We start from the raw sequence: 18,596 nt of genomic DNA on the forward strand, positions 1-18,596 counted from the left end.
GCTAATGCCCCCCAAACCAGCCCAATAAGAAAAAAAAATGGATCTTTGGGGAGATGGTGAGTAGCACAGAATTAAGACAACACACAAAATCCTGACTTGACTGAATGAAATGAGATTTTTGTCATTAACTGCAATGAAGCCAGTATTTCAAAAGCGCCTTGACAACAACTTCGGTACATGTTTCTTCGATGGCTTCTCTCTAATGGAATTAAATGGTTCCCAAGATGAGCTTTCCTCCATTCCCACTGTAATCAGCGTTGTATCTGCTATGGTTTTCTGTGAGAGCAGAATTGGGCCCTGGGCTCGGGACTAAAACCCATCCTGGAGTAAATGGCTCGCTGCGTGCCTGACCTCTTCTCCTCGGTGTGAGCAGAGCACGGGAAGGAAACCTCAGATCGCTGCTGCTGCCTGCACGAAGAGGGGTTGGTGGTTTTTTTCGTACCAGAAGATTAATAGGTAGCAAGTTCAATATCGTTAGGTATTTAGTTTTCCTTAATTGTTCCAGGAACTCATCTACAGAGAGCAATGCATCACATCTGGAGGTAGCAATTTACCTTTCAGAAATCAACAAAATCTGCACACTCCTCCTGGGTCTAGGAAAAGGGAGCGCACGCGGCTCCTCCCGCGGCACGGGGCCCTCTGACGACTCGAAGCTTCGGGGTGTTCTCAGCTCTCTGTAACATCACCACCGATGTTTTCTTTGGAGTTGACCAAATATCCTCTTCCTTAGTATCTCCTGTCTAGGTTAGCTAATCTTTCTCAGCACACACGAAAGCACGACCTAGAAATCTTGCAATAGACTTGTAGTTTTTAAATTTTCTTCCCAGCCTGAAGGTTCATGCTTGTTAATAATTTGGTGGATCCTGATAGTTCTGCAGCCTGGAGAACAGACAACAGATAGTCCAGCCTTGGCATTCAGCATTATTCCTTCTGTACCTTTCAGGAATTCAAGAGATTCTTATTTTAGAAATAGCTCTTCTCCTTCACGTCTGGGCATTGGTCATCTGCTTCATCCCCTTCTCCATTACACTTCAACAAAGTGGATGCATGCGGCAGAAAGAAAGATCCTATTCCCCAGCTTGGAAATTCTGTTATTCGTATTATTTTGCAATATTTACCTAATATTCTTCAAATTTTCATGAGTTGAAACCACAAAAAAGGGAGAGAGGGTAGGCAGGGCAGTAAGTTTTCTCCATCAGTTCTTCACTGACCCTACACAACCACAGAGCACTCCGTGGAGGACACCATGAGACGATCTGCCCAGACAGCGGAGCTATGTCTGCTCCCCCTGAATCCTGAGGAAATTCCAGAACCGGTCCACGGAAGTGTGGGCAGTGATTACTCAGTGATATCATTCAGGAAAAAATTGCACCGACTCTCACGTTACATTGGCTTGCTTACTGGAATCGGCGAGGTTTCGGTTCTAATGCCTGGACAAGGCACTCTGAACTCATTTCTGACTTACTTTCAGTATTACAAGCCCCTTCCAATACAGGAAGATCGAAAGAAAACCAAGAAGCGGCGAAGAAAAGGCACGTTTTGAGATGAAATCTGAAAGGCACGTGTGGACAGACCCCGCGCCCCGTGGGAGCGCTGGGGGCAGCAGCACGTCCTGCTGGCTCCTAGCAGGGCAAAGCAGAAGCATGGGGGGGATTTTACAGCAAAAAGTGGCTCCTAAATTAGTTAAGAGCTACTGCGGTTGTTTTGGACCGGGTGAAGACAGAGTTAGGCGTGCGACCTTCTGTACTCACCTGTTCTGGCTAGCGCCACTGAAATCAGGAGGTCAGTCACTTGCTCAAACCGATCCATTTTGCTACGCAAAACAAGCCTTGTTTTCAAAACACGAGAGTAAACCGCTTCCCCATATTACTAATTTTTTTTTCTCCTGGCAGATTTGAACGGTGGAAAGCTCAGAATATTAAGGAGGCCATTAAACTCTTTCAATACTTTCCCAAAGTAAGAAGCTGCCGCACTCAGAAAAAGGAAGCCTAGCACTCTTCGTGAGCAAAATGAATTTAAACACATGATTAATATTGCTACTGAAATTAAAAAGAAAGTGTCTTTTAAAAAAAATCAATTGTCTCGAAACAAAGCACAGACTTGAGGCTATTGATAGTATTTTTAGACTCAGACTTTCTCTGGAGACTTAAAAGTATGCAAATGCAAAGTGCACAGAGGCACACACACACATGCTATACCTTTGTATTACATTGGCATTTTATTATTTAATTAAACTACTCTTATTTTTCTAGCTCACGCATGCTTCCCTTGAGACGGCTTTGCTGTTAGCCTGCTGGCCTTGACTTCCAGCCAAAAACAATTCAGAAACAAAAAGGGACAACAAATCATATTTTCACAGACATTTTTATCCCTCAATACAACCTTGTTTTCACACAACATCATACAGATTCTATGAAAACTATAATTTATTGCAGTAGCCATCCAAAGCTAGGGGCTGACACGAGCTCTGCGGTGTGTTTCCACTTTTGCAGTTCCTGAAGTTGTGCTGCTAGGAAGGAGCCGCTACGCCGAAACACTGCAGCATTGTTGCGGAGGACAATAATCAATAGTTTGCAGCAGCTTGGGCCAGGGCAGGATTAGGTCAGCCCAAGTGCTAGCAGTCTCCAGTAACCGTATCCTGGCTAGCACAGCTCAGGCAGGAGCTTTAAAAGAGGCACTGGCAAACAGAGCCCACGCTCGCCGCCCTCGCCGTGCGTGGCGGAGCCTGCCTCCAGGGTGCCCAACTTTAAGCCACGAACCTCGTTTATCAGAGTATTTACCGCAACCTCTCCGCTGAGCAGACTTCCACTTACCTGGTGGCAACCCTGTAAATTCGAATCTCTTCCATACGACGAGTACGAACCCCTTTCTGTTTTACCTGTTAATAAAAGAGAAGACAGATAGGTGTGTAACGGATATAAACAGATACATACGGCGTCTCTAAGCGCCTTATACGACGCTCCCCACGTTTCCCAGTGCTGTTTACGTATGTAAAATAGGCACTGCTGGCTGCGTGGTGTATGGAGGCAACCGAAAGGGATTAAGGCTTTCTCCAGCTGAGGGTGGCAATGTGAAATAAACTTCCTAACCCCCGCTGCACTGCTCCATGCACCTCCGGACACCGGGGTGCGGAGGGCCCCCGCTCTGCCCCATGCCGAGCGCTGTCCCTTCTCGCCCCACGGGGCACCTGCACGGCCCCGCCATCGCGCCCTGGCCCGGGGAAATTCCTTCCCCGAGCCGGCCGCCGATGGGGCTGGCACCGGGCTGGAAATTCGCCATTCCCTGCCCACGTTGCGGCCGCCCCAGCGGCGCGGGGACTTGAACGGGGGCCCAACGGCTGCCGAGACGCTCTGCCAGCCCCAAGTAGCCCTTCCCTCTCTCTCCTTTTTTTTTCTTTTTTTCCCCCCCAGGAAGGCTTTAAAACGCAGCTCTGATGGCGTGACGTGCAGCACTGGTACGGTTATGCCGTATTTACAAAGGAAAATAAAGGGTCTTTCAGGTGGGAACGGCCAGGCTTGAGCAAAATCGCGAAGGAAAGAGGTGGTTTCTGCAGAGCATTAAGTCACGGCTGAGTAGCACTACACCACGTGCTAGTGAGACAAAGAGCAGTCAAGAGGGCTGATACAAAACATATTGACACTAAAAGACCACCCTTATGGTGAGGATAATCACGGCGGGGGGAGGTATCATCTCACAAAACACCCGTAAAAAATCACTCGTGACATCAAAGTCGTTAGGATAGGCTGGAGCACCAGGAGCGCCCCGCGCCGGGGCAGGACGGGATGCTGCCCCAGTGGCACCCCATGCCCCGGTCCAGGCCCTGGAGAACCCACACCCTGAGACACGGCCCCGACACCACCGTGTCACCCGCTGAACGTCTTCAGGAAGCCTCGGATGGTCACAGCAGCAGCAGCAATTCCCAAAGCCAAGGGCACGCGGGACGGAGGCAGCCCGGCGAGGGGACGCGGGGCTACCGGCACACCCGCGCCCAGGGCTGGCGGTGCTGCTGCGGGGACTTCCCAGCGCCTTCCCCCTCTCCTGCAGAGCCCACGGGGAGGCAGACCGACAGACAAAGGCCGGGGGAGCTCACGGCAGTCGTTCCCAAAACGCCGAGCACACCTCCTAGGTGGCCGAGCACACCTCCCAGCTGGCCGAGCACACCTCCTCGCCAGCCACACCAGGCGCTCGGCTGGGGACGGCCACGAGGCTCGCTCAGAGCCGTTCAGAGGCTGAGAAAGCCCGGCTCTGGGGCTGGCCGGGAGCAAATCCCTGCCGTTCCCCCCAATAATCTAAGTCTGGAGCTTCCTTTTGTTGTTTGGCCGTTCCTCTCCCCGTTGTTTGGTTGTTACTGCTTTTGTTGTTCGCCACGTAAACCCCTCGCTTAAACGCAGGGACCCCCACAATTTATTTGCAATTCATAGGACGTTTGCACCCGTAATAACTTTTGAAAGCACTTGTATCTGGCTATAGGAAAATGATGGATCACCCACTCCACAGCCCCCCTCGGGTTCCGAGCACTGGAAGCCTCCGCAGAGATAATTCAAGCTGGAAATGACAACGAAATTTTAATCGTGAGCCCGACGCCGAGACCTGACAACAAAACGTCTCGCTGGCACGCCCGCCGCCCCGAGAGGGCCGGGAAGGGGCGGCGAGGGCAGGGGGAGAAACGCCAGCCCCACGAGGCGAGCGGGGCGAGGGGACGGAGCGCACGCGGTCCCACGAGGGGCTCTCGCCGCTCCTCTCGCCGCTGCCTGGCTCTCGGCAGCCCCCGTTCCTATCGGATCAGACACAGGCAGCCTCGTCTTAATTTCAGTTGTTAAAAAATATTTATCCCGATACTAAAATAAACCCGCTGCAAATTACAAGTTGTCAGGGTTAAAATCTACTTCTATTTGTGTGGGGGAGGATAAGAGAACAGCATAGACATGAATCATTCTCAGTAATTTGAGTGTTTCCATGACATCAATGGGCACTCGTCCAGGACTCTGTCGAAGTCTGTGAGGTACCAAAGCGGCACAGCAGCCAGCAGGAGATTGACTTTTTTTTTTTAGGATTATGCTCCTTGTAAAGATTTCATCTCTAGCATCCACTTTTACCACCAAACAGATAGCTTTGGAGATCATGAGTGAACACATTTCATTCCGCGAGTGTAAGCCTTTAACTTTATTACATTGTGTTGTTGTTGTTGTTCCCGCATGCAGCTAGAAATCTGCCTGCTCTATTAAGAATAAATAACTGAAATTCATGAAAAAGTCAAGAAACCGTTAAAAAGATACACACACACAGATTTTCACCATCAACTGTAATTATGAAATTATCATACTTTTTGTACCGACACTTCATTTCGGGGGGGGGGGGGGGGGGGGGGGGGTGGAATATCTTTTGTATAAACTGTCCATTTAAAATTAGCTACAGTCTTGATGTTGATTTTCTGCTTAAAATTCACTGGCACATTTGTTTCAGATAATAAAATTTGCAAGAGTGCTGATAATATGCAAGAGTAGGCTCTTTAAGCAACTATTTGTGCTCACAGATACAAAAGCTTCCCCTGAATTTCTACGTTTACTGTACATTATGCATCATTTTCAGTCGCTTGAGCACCACAGCCTGCGCTGTGCGTTTTCCGAGGTTTGCGAGAGCTAAAGATTCTCTCTCCCCCTTTCTTTTTTTTTTTTTTTAATGTTTTAAAAAAGAGAGAGCGTCTACAGCGATGTAGACACCCGACGCATTCACTGCGGAATTTTCGAGACAACCCTCTAGTACTAGAATGCGGCAGCCGCTGCGGATATTTTTTGGCACAAAGACAATGGTGGCAGTGCCAAGCCCCATGGCTAAAACTACTCAAAAGAGGCATAAGGGTAGCATTAATCGTTCAAGTCTTTTACTGCATGGAGTACTGTTGTCCATATTTTAAAACCTAAAAGTACCCGTTAGTAATATTTGTTGTAAGCCAGGAAAGGAGAAGGGGGAAAGAAAAAAAAGGAGGAAAAAAAAAAAAAAAGAGCTTGAAATACAGACGAGTAACGAATCTAGGCAGACGTCTGATTAATTTTTTCTACCTAGAGGACCAAATGCTAAAGCGTGCCGTTTGTTACCAGCACTCCACGCGTGCAACAAAACATATATCCTTACGTGGCTTTATGATCTGACAACTGAATCAAAGCTTCATGGAAGAAGTTGACCTACAAAGGGTGGTTAATAACTTCCAAGTACACGCTTATTCTTTAGGTGATGCAGAAAAGGCATTTTCGTTGTCATCGGAGGTAATAACTTAGGGTGTGTAAATATATTTTTATATATATCTATATGCAATTAATTGCCACAATGCATGCCAATCACAGGAGAGACAAAGAAAGAACTCCATGCAGCTCCTGGTTCCTGACAAACACACTGAGTCTCACGGCCGTGCTCTCTCACTACTTCAAGAAAAGAACACTGCTTATCTTCACTAAACTCAAACGACTGCTTCGGAAATATTTCGCTTGCGTTTCTGTTTAAGTGCAAAAATAAAATAAAAGCAGCCTGGGATTGCCAATCAATCAATAAAGAAGCCACCCGCCTTTCCATGGTGCACTTTGAAAAATTAATTAAATTAAGTAGAAAATTCAAGCAACTTCCCAAGCACAAATGCCAGTCATCTGATTCCCCGCTCTGCTCTCCCCTGCCCTGGGAGATAGGGCACCTTGTCTTTTTTTGGGTAGGCAGAATGAGAGGCATGAGGCAACTCTTTCCATCTGCAGAGAAAAAGGAAGTGAAGCTATTTCTATAAATGACTTGAATTCAATGTTTACATTGATTTCGTGTTTGACATGTTTTTTTAGAGATGAGTTCAACCAGAATATTCTAATTCAGGTTTCTGATGCCCTACATTTGGGGTTTAGTTCTTGGTTAGATTGAAGAACGAAAACCTGTCTGGAAAAAAAAAATGAATTAAAGATTGAAATTTTAATGGCTCCAAATTTGTGTCTGTTCAGGTCTGCAATTTTCCTTAACCTATCTCATATTTTACTACTGCACTTCTATCTAACATTATTCAAAATTAATTCTCATTCCTTCTGATGTCCAAGGGTCTCGGGTGCATCCTGAAAGAAAACTGACCGATTCCCTTAAGGGAATGACAAATTCAGGGAGCACTCACTGCTGAAGCGAGACCAAGCATGAGAAAACACAAAGCTTGGAGCAGATTTTGAAAAAAAAAAAAAAAAAAAGTTCTCAGGACCTGAAGAATGGGCTGAACTTTAGAGATCCGCATTTGTCTTTCTCTAATGAACAGATACATACCATCAGCTGGAGCAGGGCTTATTTGCATTATTATGACGATCGTGAAACAGTTGTCTTCAGCCTGTATCTATAGCTCTTGCATTCAGCATTCTCCTGTGCGTGTTGAAAGTTGGTTGCACAAGGATGGAAGGGCTCGAGCACTAGAGAGAGGAGGGCAGGGCTCCTCTCCGTGCTCACCCGTGTGCGAGAGGACCACCTCTGGTCTCTGAATTTGCCACAAGGACTGGCTCTGCACAGCAGCTTTTGTCTCTGATATCCAGATTATCAGGACTATTGGCTTTTTTTTTTTTTTTTTGGTCTCTGAGATTTGAAATCAAGAAAAAATCAAGCTTATAGAAATCAAGCTAAAATTTGTATTGCATTACAAATTATCCTAGGGGGAAAAAAAAAAAGAAAAAAGAAAAAGAAAAAAAAACTCTTTATGAGCTATTGTACATTATATGTCCACACACACCTACGAGCACCTCACTCTCAGGGAAATACATACACGCACCCTGTGCCCTCCAGGAATATTCTCCTGGGCTTTGCAATCTTTTGACCTTGGCAGAAAAACTATCCTTCCCACGTTATCTTTTGAGGAGCCAGCAGGTAATTTCTTTATTTTTTTTTTCAGAACTTCTGCGTCCTCTGTTCTTTAAAAGAAAAAAAAAAATGCAAATAAAAAAAAAAAAAACAGAATGCTTTTAGTATTAAATGAGGTTTTTTTTGGACTCAGTTTCAGGCAACCGGGGCTGAGCAGTAACTGCTGAAGCTGGGGGTACGGGCACAATCTCTCCTCTGCCAACATTTACACAGCAGAGAGTTACTTAGCTCGGCTCAGTTAGTAACTCGGGCTTGACCTAGGTTATGTACACATATTTCTCCAACAGTAATGCGCTTCCTGGTATAGGATATACAGTCAAAATATCCTATTTATTTCAGTGAGGTTCTGAACAGCGTATTTTACATCACAAAGAATCTCACCCGATGGTAATGGAAGTATCATGTTAATGAGCTATTTCTGCTTTGTGCTCTATGTGAAGTACAGACAATAAGAAAGGAATCTAATAGATTTTAAACAAAGTTTGTGCAAGAACGTGCGCGATATAGCCCAAATGACACAGCAAGTGATCTAGGGAAGCTCCGTAAATTAGATACAAAGCTAAGGGAAGGTATTAATCCCAATAATTTTAATGGCATCATACCCCAAAACGTAGCACAGTGCTAGGAGAAAGAGATCTGCTTGACATGAAAGAGGATTTTTCCACTTACACGGATGTGCAGTAAACAGTAATGGTTTTTAAAGAGACGTTACGATGCCAGAGCAAGTGCTATTACAAAAGGAGATTTCCTTCTTTTTTTTAAACAATACCATCAAAATGCAAAGGAAATTAAATCCTAAGACCTATACTAAAATAATGCTACGGATCTGATTTGAACAAGCGAATGAATGGAAGGAGATCCAGAGCAGAAGTGGTGCTTCATCTCCGACTCCCCTCACTGCCCTAGTGCTCCTGCTTAAATAGGCAGGGTTAATTCCCAAACACCCCTAGGGCCAGACTCCTTCCTCTACGCAGCCCTAGACGTGTGCTCGTGTGCCCGTACGTGTCGCTTATTATATTAACAGTGACCATCGCTGGCTTGAATTAAGCACTCAGACTTGGCATTACGGCCCCGCGCTCCCCAGCTGCGCTCCCCGCGAGCTCTGCGCCCCGGGATGGGGCAGCCCCGACCCCGCCGGCCCCTCCGCGCTCCCCTCTCTGCATATTCAGTTAGGAGAGCAATTTTTTTTTGTCACTGATCTTGGTTCATGAAATGTTGGCCCCAAATCAAAAGACTGAGGCAAATTGCTCTGTCTATTTCTGTAATCTACCAAATAATAGCATCTATTACAGGGCAGTATGTGATTTCTCTGTTTGCGTGCTTTTAAAACAAAATAGCTGCGGCAAAACTATATTTGAAACAATAAGAATGTGAAGACCGAGTATCGAAGATCGCATTCTACCAGATGTACATAGAATAGTCCCTTAGTCCTTGTCTAGTCCCACCAAAATCAATGCAAAGGTTATCGCGCTGTCCTACAAAAGAAATGTTTGACACGGATACCGATTTGCCTTCTCGATACAGCTGCATGACAGGGACCGAATGCGGTCTAATCCAGTAATACAAGCACATCACACGCTCTGCAACAGGTTTTCAGCACCTTGAAATTAAAGAGAGGGCACGAAGGTATTGCCATTTCAGAGCCATCAGTACAATTGGGCAACTGATGAATAATATTGCACTCTGTGGGCAAGGAACGTCGCCGTCTTTCACATCGAGTGCAGGCACTAATTGAGACCAGAATAATAAACGTTCATATTTAAAGTCGGTATTTAAACAAAACAATGTTTCTTTCAATGTTGTGTGAAGAAATATTTAACGAGCTAGGGAAACCTTAGAGAATCCTCCCCATCACGGCCACTGTTTGTGTCCCACAAAGACTAGGCTCATCCTAACCGTCATGCTCGGCAGCGAACGACTGGGCAGCCAAACCCAAAAGCCGTGGAACAGAAGAACATTCACTGGAAGGGATCCTTCATTTAGCATGAAGATGCGTCTGACTTCGTAAGCATCCCTAGCCTCCCTTCCTTTTCATATGTGCACGGAATTTCAGTTTAGAGGAAATAATTACGATCATCTAAGCCTGAACACCTGTATAATTCTGGAAATAATAGGGAAATTTATTTTGTAAAGAAGCAAAAATTCTAAGAAAACCTACTCACCGTGATTTACCCTTCTCATTCTTGAAGCATGCAATAGTCAAAAGATGGGCAGGGGATGAAGGCAGGCATTACAGAACCAAAAAAAACCAAAAGCGTTATACAACACTGAAGAATCAGAGTAATAACGAGGGGCAGCATTTTCATAAAGACATGAGACAAATAGAAACACGTTGCAATAAAGCTCCAGACCTGAAAGCAATATCTAAGAATTCAATATAAAGCACTGAATATTGTTTTATCCTAAGTAAGCCTCCCAGAGCTATTTCAAATTGAAATATACCGCGGGGCGATCCCTCATCATTTGTTCAGGGACCGGTTCAGGAGATCCTTATCGGGTATCTGGAAACCTGGGTTTTCACTCAAGCATGAAAACAGAATCACTTTAAAACAAGTTAGATAAGGATCTGAGGCCATGAAAGACACAGAATTGAAAGAGGACAATAAACCTTCCCACAGCCAAGTCTGGGCTCTAAATCTTTGCTCTGTAAACCGCCCCGTATCTAGTAGCGTTTATTAAAAGGCTACTAAAACAAACCATGTTGGACAAGAGCAAGGATAAAGAGATCAAAAGCCTTATCTTCCAGGCTGGGGGTCAAACCTGCACCTCCCCACGATAAACAAAGGCCCTGCTCGTCAGGCGGCTGCGTCCCTCCGAGTATGGGGGACTCGGCATCTCCGTCCTCGCACGGCCCAGCGCCAGGACACCGCGCCGCCCGCTCGCGGCACGGCCGGGGCCGCGCTCGCCACCGCAGCATCCTCTGCGAGCCCCGGAGGAGGGCACAGATGTCGGCCACGAGCAGGCCCTGGTCCATTTCGAAAGTCTGATCGCAAAGATGAAGGGCGACTTGCTAACATAGATGTCTCTGCAGCGGTTATCTCCCGTTTCTACCCCGTTTTCCCAGGCTCTCCGCATATACAGGCAGCACTACCTGAGTCTGTCATTAGACTATTAAATACTCAGTTACACATTCCCACTTAAATGTCATTCATTTGTAATATTGTTCGGTACAGGAAATTTAAGGAGAAAAAAAAAACTCTAGCTTTTATTTTTTCTATAATTTTGATGGTTTAAAACCAATTTGGATAGGGTAATTTGGGCTGGTTAGGAAGGCAAAACAAACCACAAGCTTCTTAGGGTATGGCAAAACACTACGTGGAATATATGTGCATGGAATGAATGGGAATGAATGTGGTAAAATAGATCGCAACATTATGAAATACCCAACAGTCTCTGGTCGGTAATATCCAGCAGAGGGCATGCATACCCTAATAAGATTGTTACACTTGAGACCTAACATTTCCTCAACCTTTCGGGAACATTTGGGGCTGAGAATACAGGCAAACTCATAGCATCAGTACACACGCTCTCCGGCAGTGCCAGAGCAAAAATGATAAAGCTGTCTCAGGCAAACTAATCCAGAAAGGGTGATTCCTATGCTGAAAAAAATCCCTTGAGAGAGGGATTTCTCCCCACTCCCGGGTGATGATTTAGCTTCAAATTTTCCACTCCTAGAGGCAAAGATAATAACATTCGTGAAAAAAATTATTGTTCCTCAATACAAACTTCTCATGTGAAAGGAGTGCTATACTGAACAGCAAAATTCAGACTTACAAACATTTTGTTCTCTACAGGTGAAATACTGGCTGCGCTAATACTAAATAAAACTGAGCATCTTGGGTTAGATTTTTATCCTAGACTCTTTAATTACTCCACAGAACTAGAAAGCAATGCTACCTACAGTTTCACTGTTTTTTATTCCAGTGAATTCAGGTAAATTAAAAAAAAAAAAAAAAAAAAAGATCCGGGGCAGAATTTGTCATTTGTCATGCTTGTTTCCGAAATCGCTTGGTTAAGTTTGCGTTATAGAAAACTTTGTAGTGTCTGCTCCTGCTCCAGATTCCTCCCGTGGAAGCACTGCACGCGCAGCTGCCGAATCCGGTCCCTTCTCCCGGCGGTGGCCGAGCCCCGTGTCCAGGTGGGTACAACGGGAAAAACGTCCATTTCCTGCCGCAGGGCCGTATTAGGGCAATTAACTGCTACTGGGCCAGCCGCAGAAACGATCGCTTCCAACCTTAACCTCTGCTTTACAGCCCAGAGAGTAATGGCTCTTCGGGTTCCTTATCAGATAATATATTTTTTTAAGTTTCAGTAGCCTTGGGAGATGAACTTAATTTACAAGGTCTACAAGCCAGGCGGCTTAGGTTACATGTAGGTCACAATAAATAATACTCATCCCTTGGCCATCGCGAGCTGCGCCGCCACTGCCTAAGTTGAAATGACAAGCCTTTATTATTCCTAAGCACTCGATTCTGAAACATTTGCACAATCTGTTAAGTCCAGACAAATTTAAATGGTTCTGACATGCAGCCTGCTAGGGTCAGTGACAGGGATAATGCCTCTTTACGTGGGTAAAATTTTGTGGCATATAGGTCACTCTCTTAAGGGGAATCAACTGTGTGTCTCTTCTTTGCATTTCCACCACAATCCTTCATCCTGCAGCCTGGAGCTGAGAGTGAAATGCAAGAAAGGAGCCGAACGCTCAAAGCAAAAATCTGCTTCCAGGACAATCCATTATATCTGACAAGTTAAATGTTCCATGGTAGACCATATGGCATCAGAGCAGGGCCGACGATGGAAGAGGGAAACTCAGCAAATGCATCACAATTAAGGAGTTTGACTATAGACTTTACTTTGATTTACTTTATTTTTTATTAAATTTTAGATATTGTAGTCTTTCAATTTTCATAGAGCCCTTCCAGAGCCTCTACCTTGTCTACCAAAATAGCTGTACGTGAACAGGTGGTTCACCAAAATTATTTCCTCTGAAATCTTATGGTCTTAGTTATTTTAAATAGCGCTCCTGAGTAAGCTGGTTTTTATTCTTGGTAAATTTGCTAAGTGCAGGACATTTCTATTATTAACCAGCATAAACGTTATTAGTAGCTTGCTAAAGACCAAAGAAAAATTAAATAAGACAAAAAGATGAAAACCCATGCCTCCAAAGCCTTAGAGATGGGTTCTCAATGGAGATGTCACCCCACAGAACAACTCAGACACCTGACGGCAAGCGTTAGCAGACAGCAGTCATCCTACTGAAAACCACCACGTTTCCGTGTTTCTCACCAGATCGGCCCTTATTTGTCAGGAGAATTCCTATATAGGCAAGATAACAGCACCGATGACCTAAAAGATCGTTTCCATCTTCAAGGTCCGTGACTTTACGATCTACGGTGCAGAATGGTGGAACCCTACACACCCTACACATGTTGGGCACGACCCAACATCGTGGCCATGCTTGTTCCACGCACACTGGGAGCCAGACCCGCTTCGGAGTGATTACCAGGCACGAGCCCACGGCTGCCATGGCCCTTTTCTATCCCGTTTTGATTACCAAATCATATTCACGGATTAACCCTTTCCGCAAGACGCTCACCGCCCATAATTACCCTCGCTGGAAGAGACAAATTCCCGAGCTCTTTGGAAGGAGCAGATGTAACTAACCTGCGCACCAGTGGATTGGGAGCCGTGCGTTCCCATGAACTGGGAATACTTGCCTTGCCACACCGATGGGTCTTCACTGCCATAAATAACAAATGGACCGCTTAGAAGAAAAGCAATGTGAATTTAGTGTGTATAATAAAGTTCCTAAATAATTTGGAAATACAGTACTGACAGCAGTAACTAGTATTTCCAGAAGTCCTTGCAAAGAATCTCTTCTGTTCAAGATGACAGCAAAACTTCTATGAACTTGCCATTATTCCGTTCCAATATCACACAGGTCTGCTATGGTTCAGAAATAAAATATGCAGAAATAACTGCGCAACCATTTTTGGGCAATGCCCTGGGGTCACGATGCAAAAATAAAGTAGGTAACCTAGAGCTACGTCCTTATTTAGGCATTTAACTAAAGCCTCGTAGTCAGGGGTATTGTAAATCCAAGCCAGTGTCACTGATGGTAGTGGAAGCTGCTGGTGCACGACTAACCAAAACAAACCACGTACTTGGGCTCTGGAATTGGGAACCTAATTTTAAGCGCTTATTTTTGGAATCCTGTTGTGTTTGTTTTTTTTTTCAATTTTGACCTTGTAAATGCTGAGCCAGCTTTGCTACCAGTAAGGGCCCGTCCTGCTCAGAGTTGGGATCAGCACAAATTTCCCAGAGATGTCCAGAGGGATCTCATGGTAACACAGCGAATGCTTTCACTGGAACCAAGGGGAGGGAAACGCAAGACACCGGTGGCCAAAGCATGCCTTTCTGAGCCCAAAGTAGTACTCCCTCACTGTTTAATGATGATTAAATCCGTGCCCCAGGTGCAACCCAAACGGACACTGGGGGTTCCCAACACCCCAAAATGACCAGGAGGGGCCAGCAGCCTCATTCCACCTCCAAACACCCAGCACAGCAGCAGGTTTCAGACACACAAAGCCAACGGGTTATTGATGGGACTCGGAAGCTCCCGTTGAGAGCATCTCTGTAGGAACCCAATGTCCTTGCTAGCTAAACGGCGATACGATCGCCTCTGAAGATCAAGCATAGAGCTACTCACATATACTTGTTTGCTAAATTTAAGTTCAAATGCATTCCTGTTTTCAGATTTCAAGCAGTTGAGACTAAAACAGTCCTTAACAGGAATTCTGGTGGTCACTTAACTGAAGCAGGCGTTAATGAACTTGTAAAACACCAGTTTCAGTAGGAAGAAGAATGTAATATTTCAAAATATATCTGCATTTTATATTTCTTATGCAAAAATGGTTTTAGATGACTTTAAACGTATTATTGTTAACTCTGTGCTTTTGTGAAACCGCTATTGTTCTTGCTACCATGAACAACTATTTAAGCAGAAAAATTGTAAAGATTTCCAAAATTTTTAAAGCCTTTTTTCACAGATCAAGCAGTGACCGTTTTGAACTCGATAGCTCGGGACTACCCTGGCCAGAAACACACCGTGAACGGAAGACGGGAGTTCTGGCATGCCGGCAGAACAAAGACCGTTACCAAACCAATGCTGAAAGAGAGGCAGCTCCACAGCTCTGGTGCTGTAGTTCTTCACGCTGATCTCAAATTTATTATTGATTTAGCATTTCGTACTGCAGGCGCTGAAACAAAGACCCCTATGATTATAAATGCATGCTTTTGTGGCACGTGCTTTAATTTTCAAAAAGGGGACTTTTTTTTTTCTCCCCCCCCCCCCCCCCGAAGATCCTGCATATTAAAAGGACATCAACTTCTCAAAAAGTCACACATCTTACAGAATGTGTTTTTACAATTTAAGGTTACTGTCAGAGATGACAGGGAGGGATCGCGGGGCGGGTTGGCGGGGGGCTGTCGTGCTCCCAGGGGCTGGCATGGGCAGGAGCCGGGGACACGGAGCCACAAGAGCCACTGGGGACACGTGGCCAAGCCTGCCCTCCCCGCACCGTGCCTCATGCAGAGCTCTTGGAGGGCAGCAAATTTTCCAAGTAATCTCCCCGCTTTGCCCTTAGGGTTACTCAGCTCCAGAAAAATCACCCTGCACCCTCACAGCCAGCGTATGTGGGTTTTTAAACTATTTACTGGGCACGTTTCACGTGGAGAACGGCCCTTGACCACGCTCCTGACGCTGGTGAACCATAAGGATCCCACCATCGAGAAGACAAAAGGTTTCAAACTGATGTTTCCATAGTACAGCTCTACAGGCTACTCGCCCATATACGAAAAAAACTTCATGATGGTACAACCTATAATATTAGAGGATCCCAGAATGGGTTGGGTTGGAAGGGACCTTCAATCTTGAATTCTGTCCGGCTATCGGCAGCAATAGAGATACACGCATAAATGAAGCACAGGTAGACAGGAAGAGAAACACAGCTAAATTCACCAGCAAACGAGGCAGATATTTGCGCTTTGCGGTTTCTACTACTAAACCCAGATCAGCATTGTTATTACTAATTAAATCCTCGCATGGTAAAAGCAACACCTGACCCAGGGAGATTTTAAATACAATTGCCAGTGCTGAACTCCTACCTTTCTTCAGCAAACCTGAAATTTTGGCCCGGATTTATTTTCCATAAATTTACTTTCAATAAATTTTCAAGCGCGCTTTTCTAAGCCATTCATGAAACAGAATAAAAACTTTAGCAAAGTAATTACTTTCCCCATATCGTGACCTTTGGGAGGGGTAAAGAGAAGAATGAAACATTTGAAAGAAGGGAATGCAAAGTTAAAAAAAAAAATACTGGAACTATTCATTGTTTCCTTATCAAGAAGTTAAGTCTATCTGCTACAAAATGCATCTACGAATAAGTTCAACTACAAGCCTGGTGTGCTGTTAATGCCCCGAATTCCACCAGTGTCATGAGGAAAGTACTGGAGACCCAGCAGAGAGAAGACACCATGGCCAAAACGCTCGCAGGCTCCTGCTGATGGGCTGCGGTGCCTGAGGCACGGCATTGCGGACCGCTCCGGGTCCCATCGCCAACGGGGCCGACCTCTCACCGCAGCCACATTGCAGGGAGCCGAGTCCACATTTTGCAGGTTTGGGATATCGGGAAAGGCTCGGGATAGCAGGGAAGAAAAATGAGTTGTGCCCGATACCGACGGCATGCACCGCTGGCTGTTATCTATCTTCTCGGTCCGGCTGGCAACGTCGAGCAGCAGGCACAGGACAAGAAGGTCAGCCACGGCATCTCTAGGGACAGTCTTGTTTGCTGCAGAGCAGCTGAAAGCTACGCTCGCCCTAAACTCTGCAGCTCGGCTCCGAGCATCTCAGCATCCAGCACGCCGGCCACGCACAGCTGCGCCGGCAACCGCGGCGTTCAGCAGCCTGCTCCTGGGGCTGCTCACGGCCATCGAAACCCCGGGGTCTGCCTTGCAGGAAAATGAACCTCTTTGTTGTGTGCTTCACCTGCACTAACCACATTTCCTTGGGGCCGTACAGGGGAGGTGGAACGATCCTGTGGCTGGAAAACACGCAAAGAATTTCCCAGTTGATCTCAGCGGGCACTAGAGCCCTACGAACCCATTTGACTCCAGCAAGAGCAATTTTTTCCATTTTTTCTCCTGAGAAACAGCAACTTATTAATTGCACCCCAATATACATATTCATTACCAAAACGCTTTGATTTTCAGAAACTCTGAGTTCTCCTAGCTCCTACTGGGGGCGATCAGGCATTCCGAATTATTGCCTTCCTGAATCGTACTGAAGACATCTTCTTTCCGAAAATTTTCTCAGAAGGGTTTTGGTGGGCTAACTAGTAACTGGGCATCATTTTCAGCCCCAAAAGAGCTGGACAGAAGGAAGCTGCAAAGATTTCAACTTCCAGCCATCTTTAAAACCCTTCGAACCCAGCGCTGTGATTTCTGTTACTAGAAACAACCCAGGGCAGAAGAGGGCTGATTCGTACTTAGACTTTCCACTTTCTGCCTTAGCAACCGCAGCAAATATTTCTACTTCTGACAATAAATTATCAGCTGGTTTGCTTTTCATCCCCAGGTGAATTGTTACTGGAACGATAACACTCTGCAAATGTAAAATCTTGCACCGGGGCAGAACTTGGAAGGAGCCTCGCGAGCGTTCGAGCACTTGCAAAGAAATGGCCAAGGCGTTTTTTTTTTAAGAGGTGAAGCAGAAATCCCAGTCAAATCAGGACTTCTCCTTGGATCAGGAAAAGAAGAACATCCTTCATAAAAAACGGTAGGATTTCCCAGAAAAAGAGAAAAAATATTGTACAGCTTTCTGGAATTAGAAGCATAAAACGCTCAGGTTAATTACGAAATTTCTATAAAAACAAAGAAGATACTAAACTGGGCCTGAAACAAATTTTTTTGCAAAAAATCCCAAACTCGAAGCATAAGAGGACAACCTGATCTTTCCAGCTTCAGTCCTTTACCACAGTTTGCAAAAGCCAGGGATGATTCCTTCTCCTCCCTTCCCTGCAAAAGCGGTGAGAAACCGTGAGCGCTTTGTTACAGGCAGTGCTCCCACGGCCTGCGAGGAAGGCTACAGGAATGGGCTTCTCAACAGGAAATATTGCAATGATGAAAAAAATTACCCCCCTTTTTTTTTTTTTTTTAAAACGCAGCTGAGCTGTTTATTTCTTCTAATCCACTAAACTCCTTTTTCCCCTTGGAAACAGTCGCTAATTTCAGACGCATCACTTTCAGGCCTGATTTTCAGCGAATGAAGTATTCATAACTGGAAATAAAGTTTATGGGAGCTCTCTGGCCTCCCGAAGGAGCCGGCGTGTCACCCGGCGCACGCTGCCATCAGCAGCAACTCTGAATAGTTCCCCCCAAGTACCCCAGGATTTTATACCATCAAATAAACACGTATAAAATAGATAGCAAGCTCACAGGCAAAGGCTTCTCTTCCTTCCCTCCAAGAACAAAACCACCCCTCTCAGTCCATTCAAGATCCTATTGCTTGCCATTCGCCATAAATTTAAAAAATAAATCTTTTATTCAGCTCCTCCCCACAGATAAACCTACAAATACGGCCTTACAGAATCCCCCACGATTATTTTTTTTAAGGAGCTTGTGTAGTGGAAATGTATTTAAGCCTGATAATATGTCCAGAGTTTCTCTGCAGATTT

The 18,596-nt window shown here is 45.4% G+C and overlaps 1 protein-coding gene across 18 annotated transcripts in view; it reads right to left on the minus strand.

Annotated features, from left to right (window-relative positions):
- TCF4 (transcription factor 4) overlaps positions 1 to 18,596 on the minus strand; it is a 211,458-nt gene that overhangs the window by 105,040 nt on the left and 87,822 nt on the right. For all 18 annotated transcript variants that reach the window (XM_066988592.1, XM_066988591.1, XM_066988590.1 and 15 more), the window contains one exon: positions 2,814 to 2,878. In XM_066988592.1, coding sequence (XP_066844693.1) covers positions 2,814 to 2,878 — 65 coding nt within the window. The remainder of the gene's footprint in view (positions 1 to 2,813; positions 2,879 to 18,596) is intronic.

This window comes from Anser cygnoides, chromosome Z (genome assembly GCF_040182565.1).
Source record: "Anser cygnoides isolate HZ-2024a breed goose chromosome Z, Taihu_goose_T2T_genome, whole genome shotgun sequence".
In the NCBI taxonomy this organism is placed as follows: Eukaryota; Metazoa; Chordata; class Aves; order Anseriformes; family Anatidae; genus Anser; species Anser cygnoides.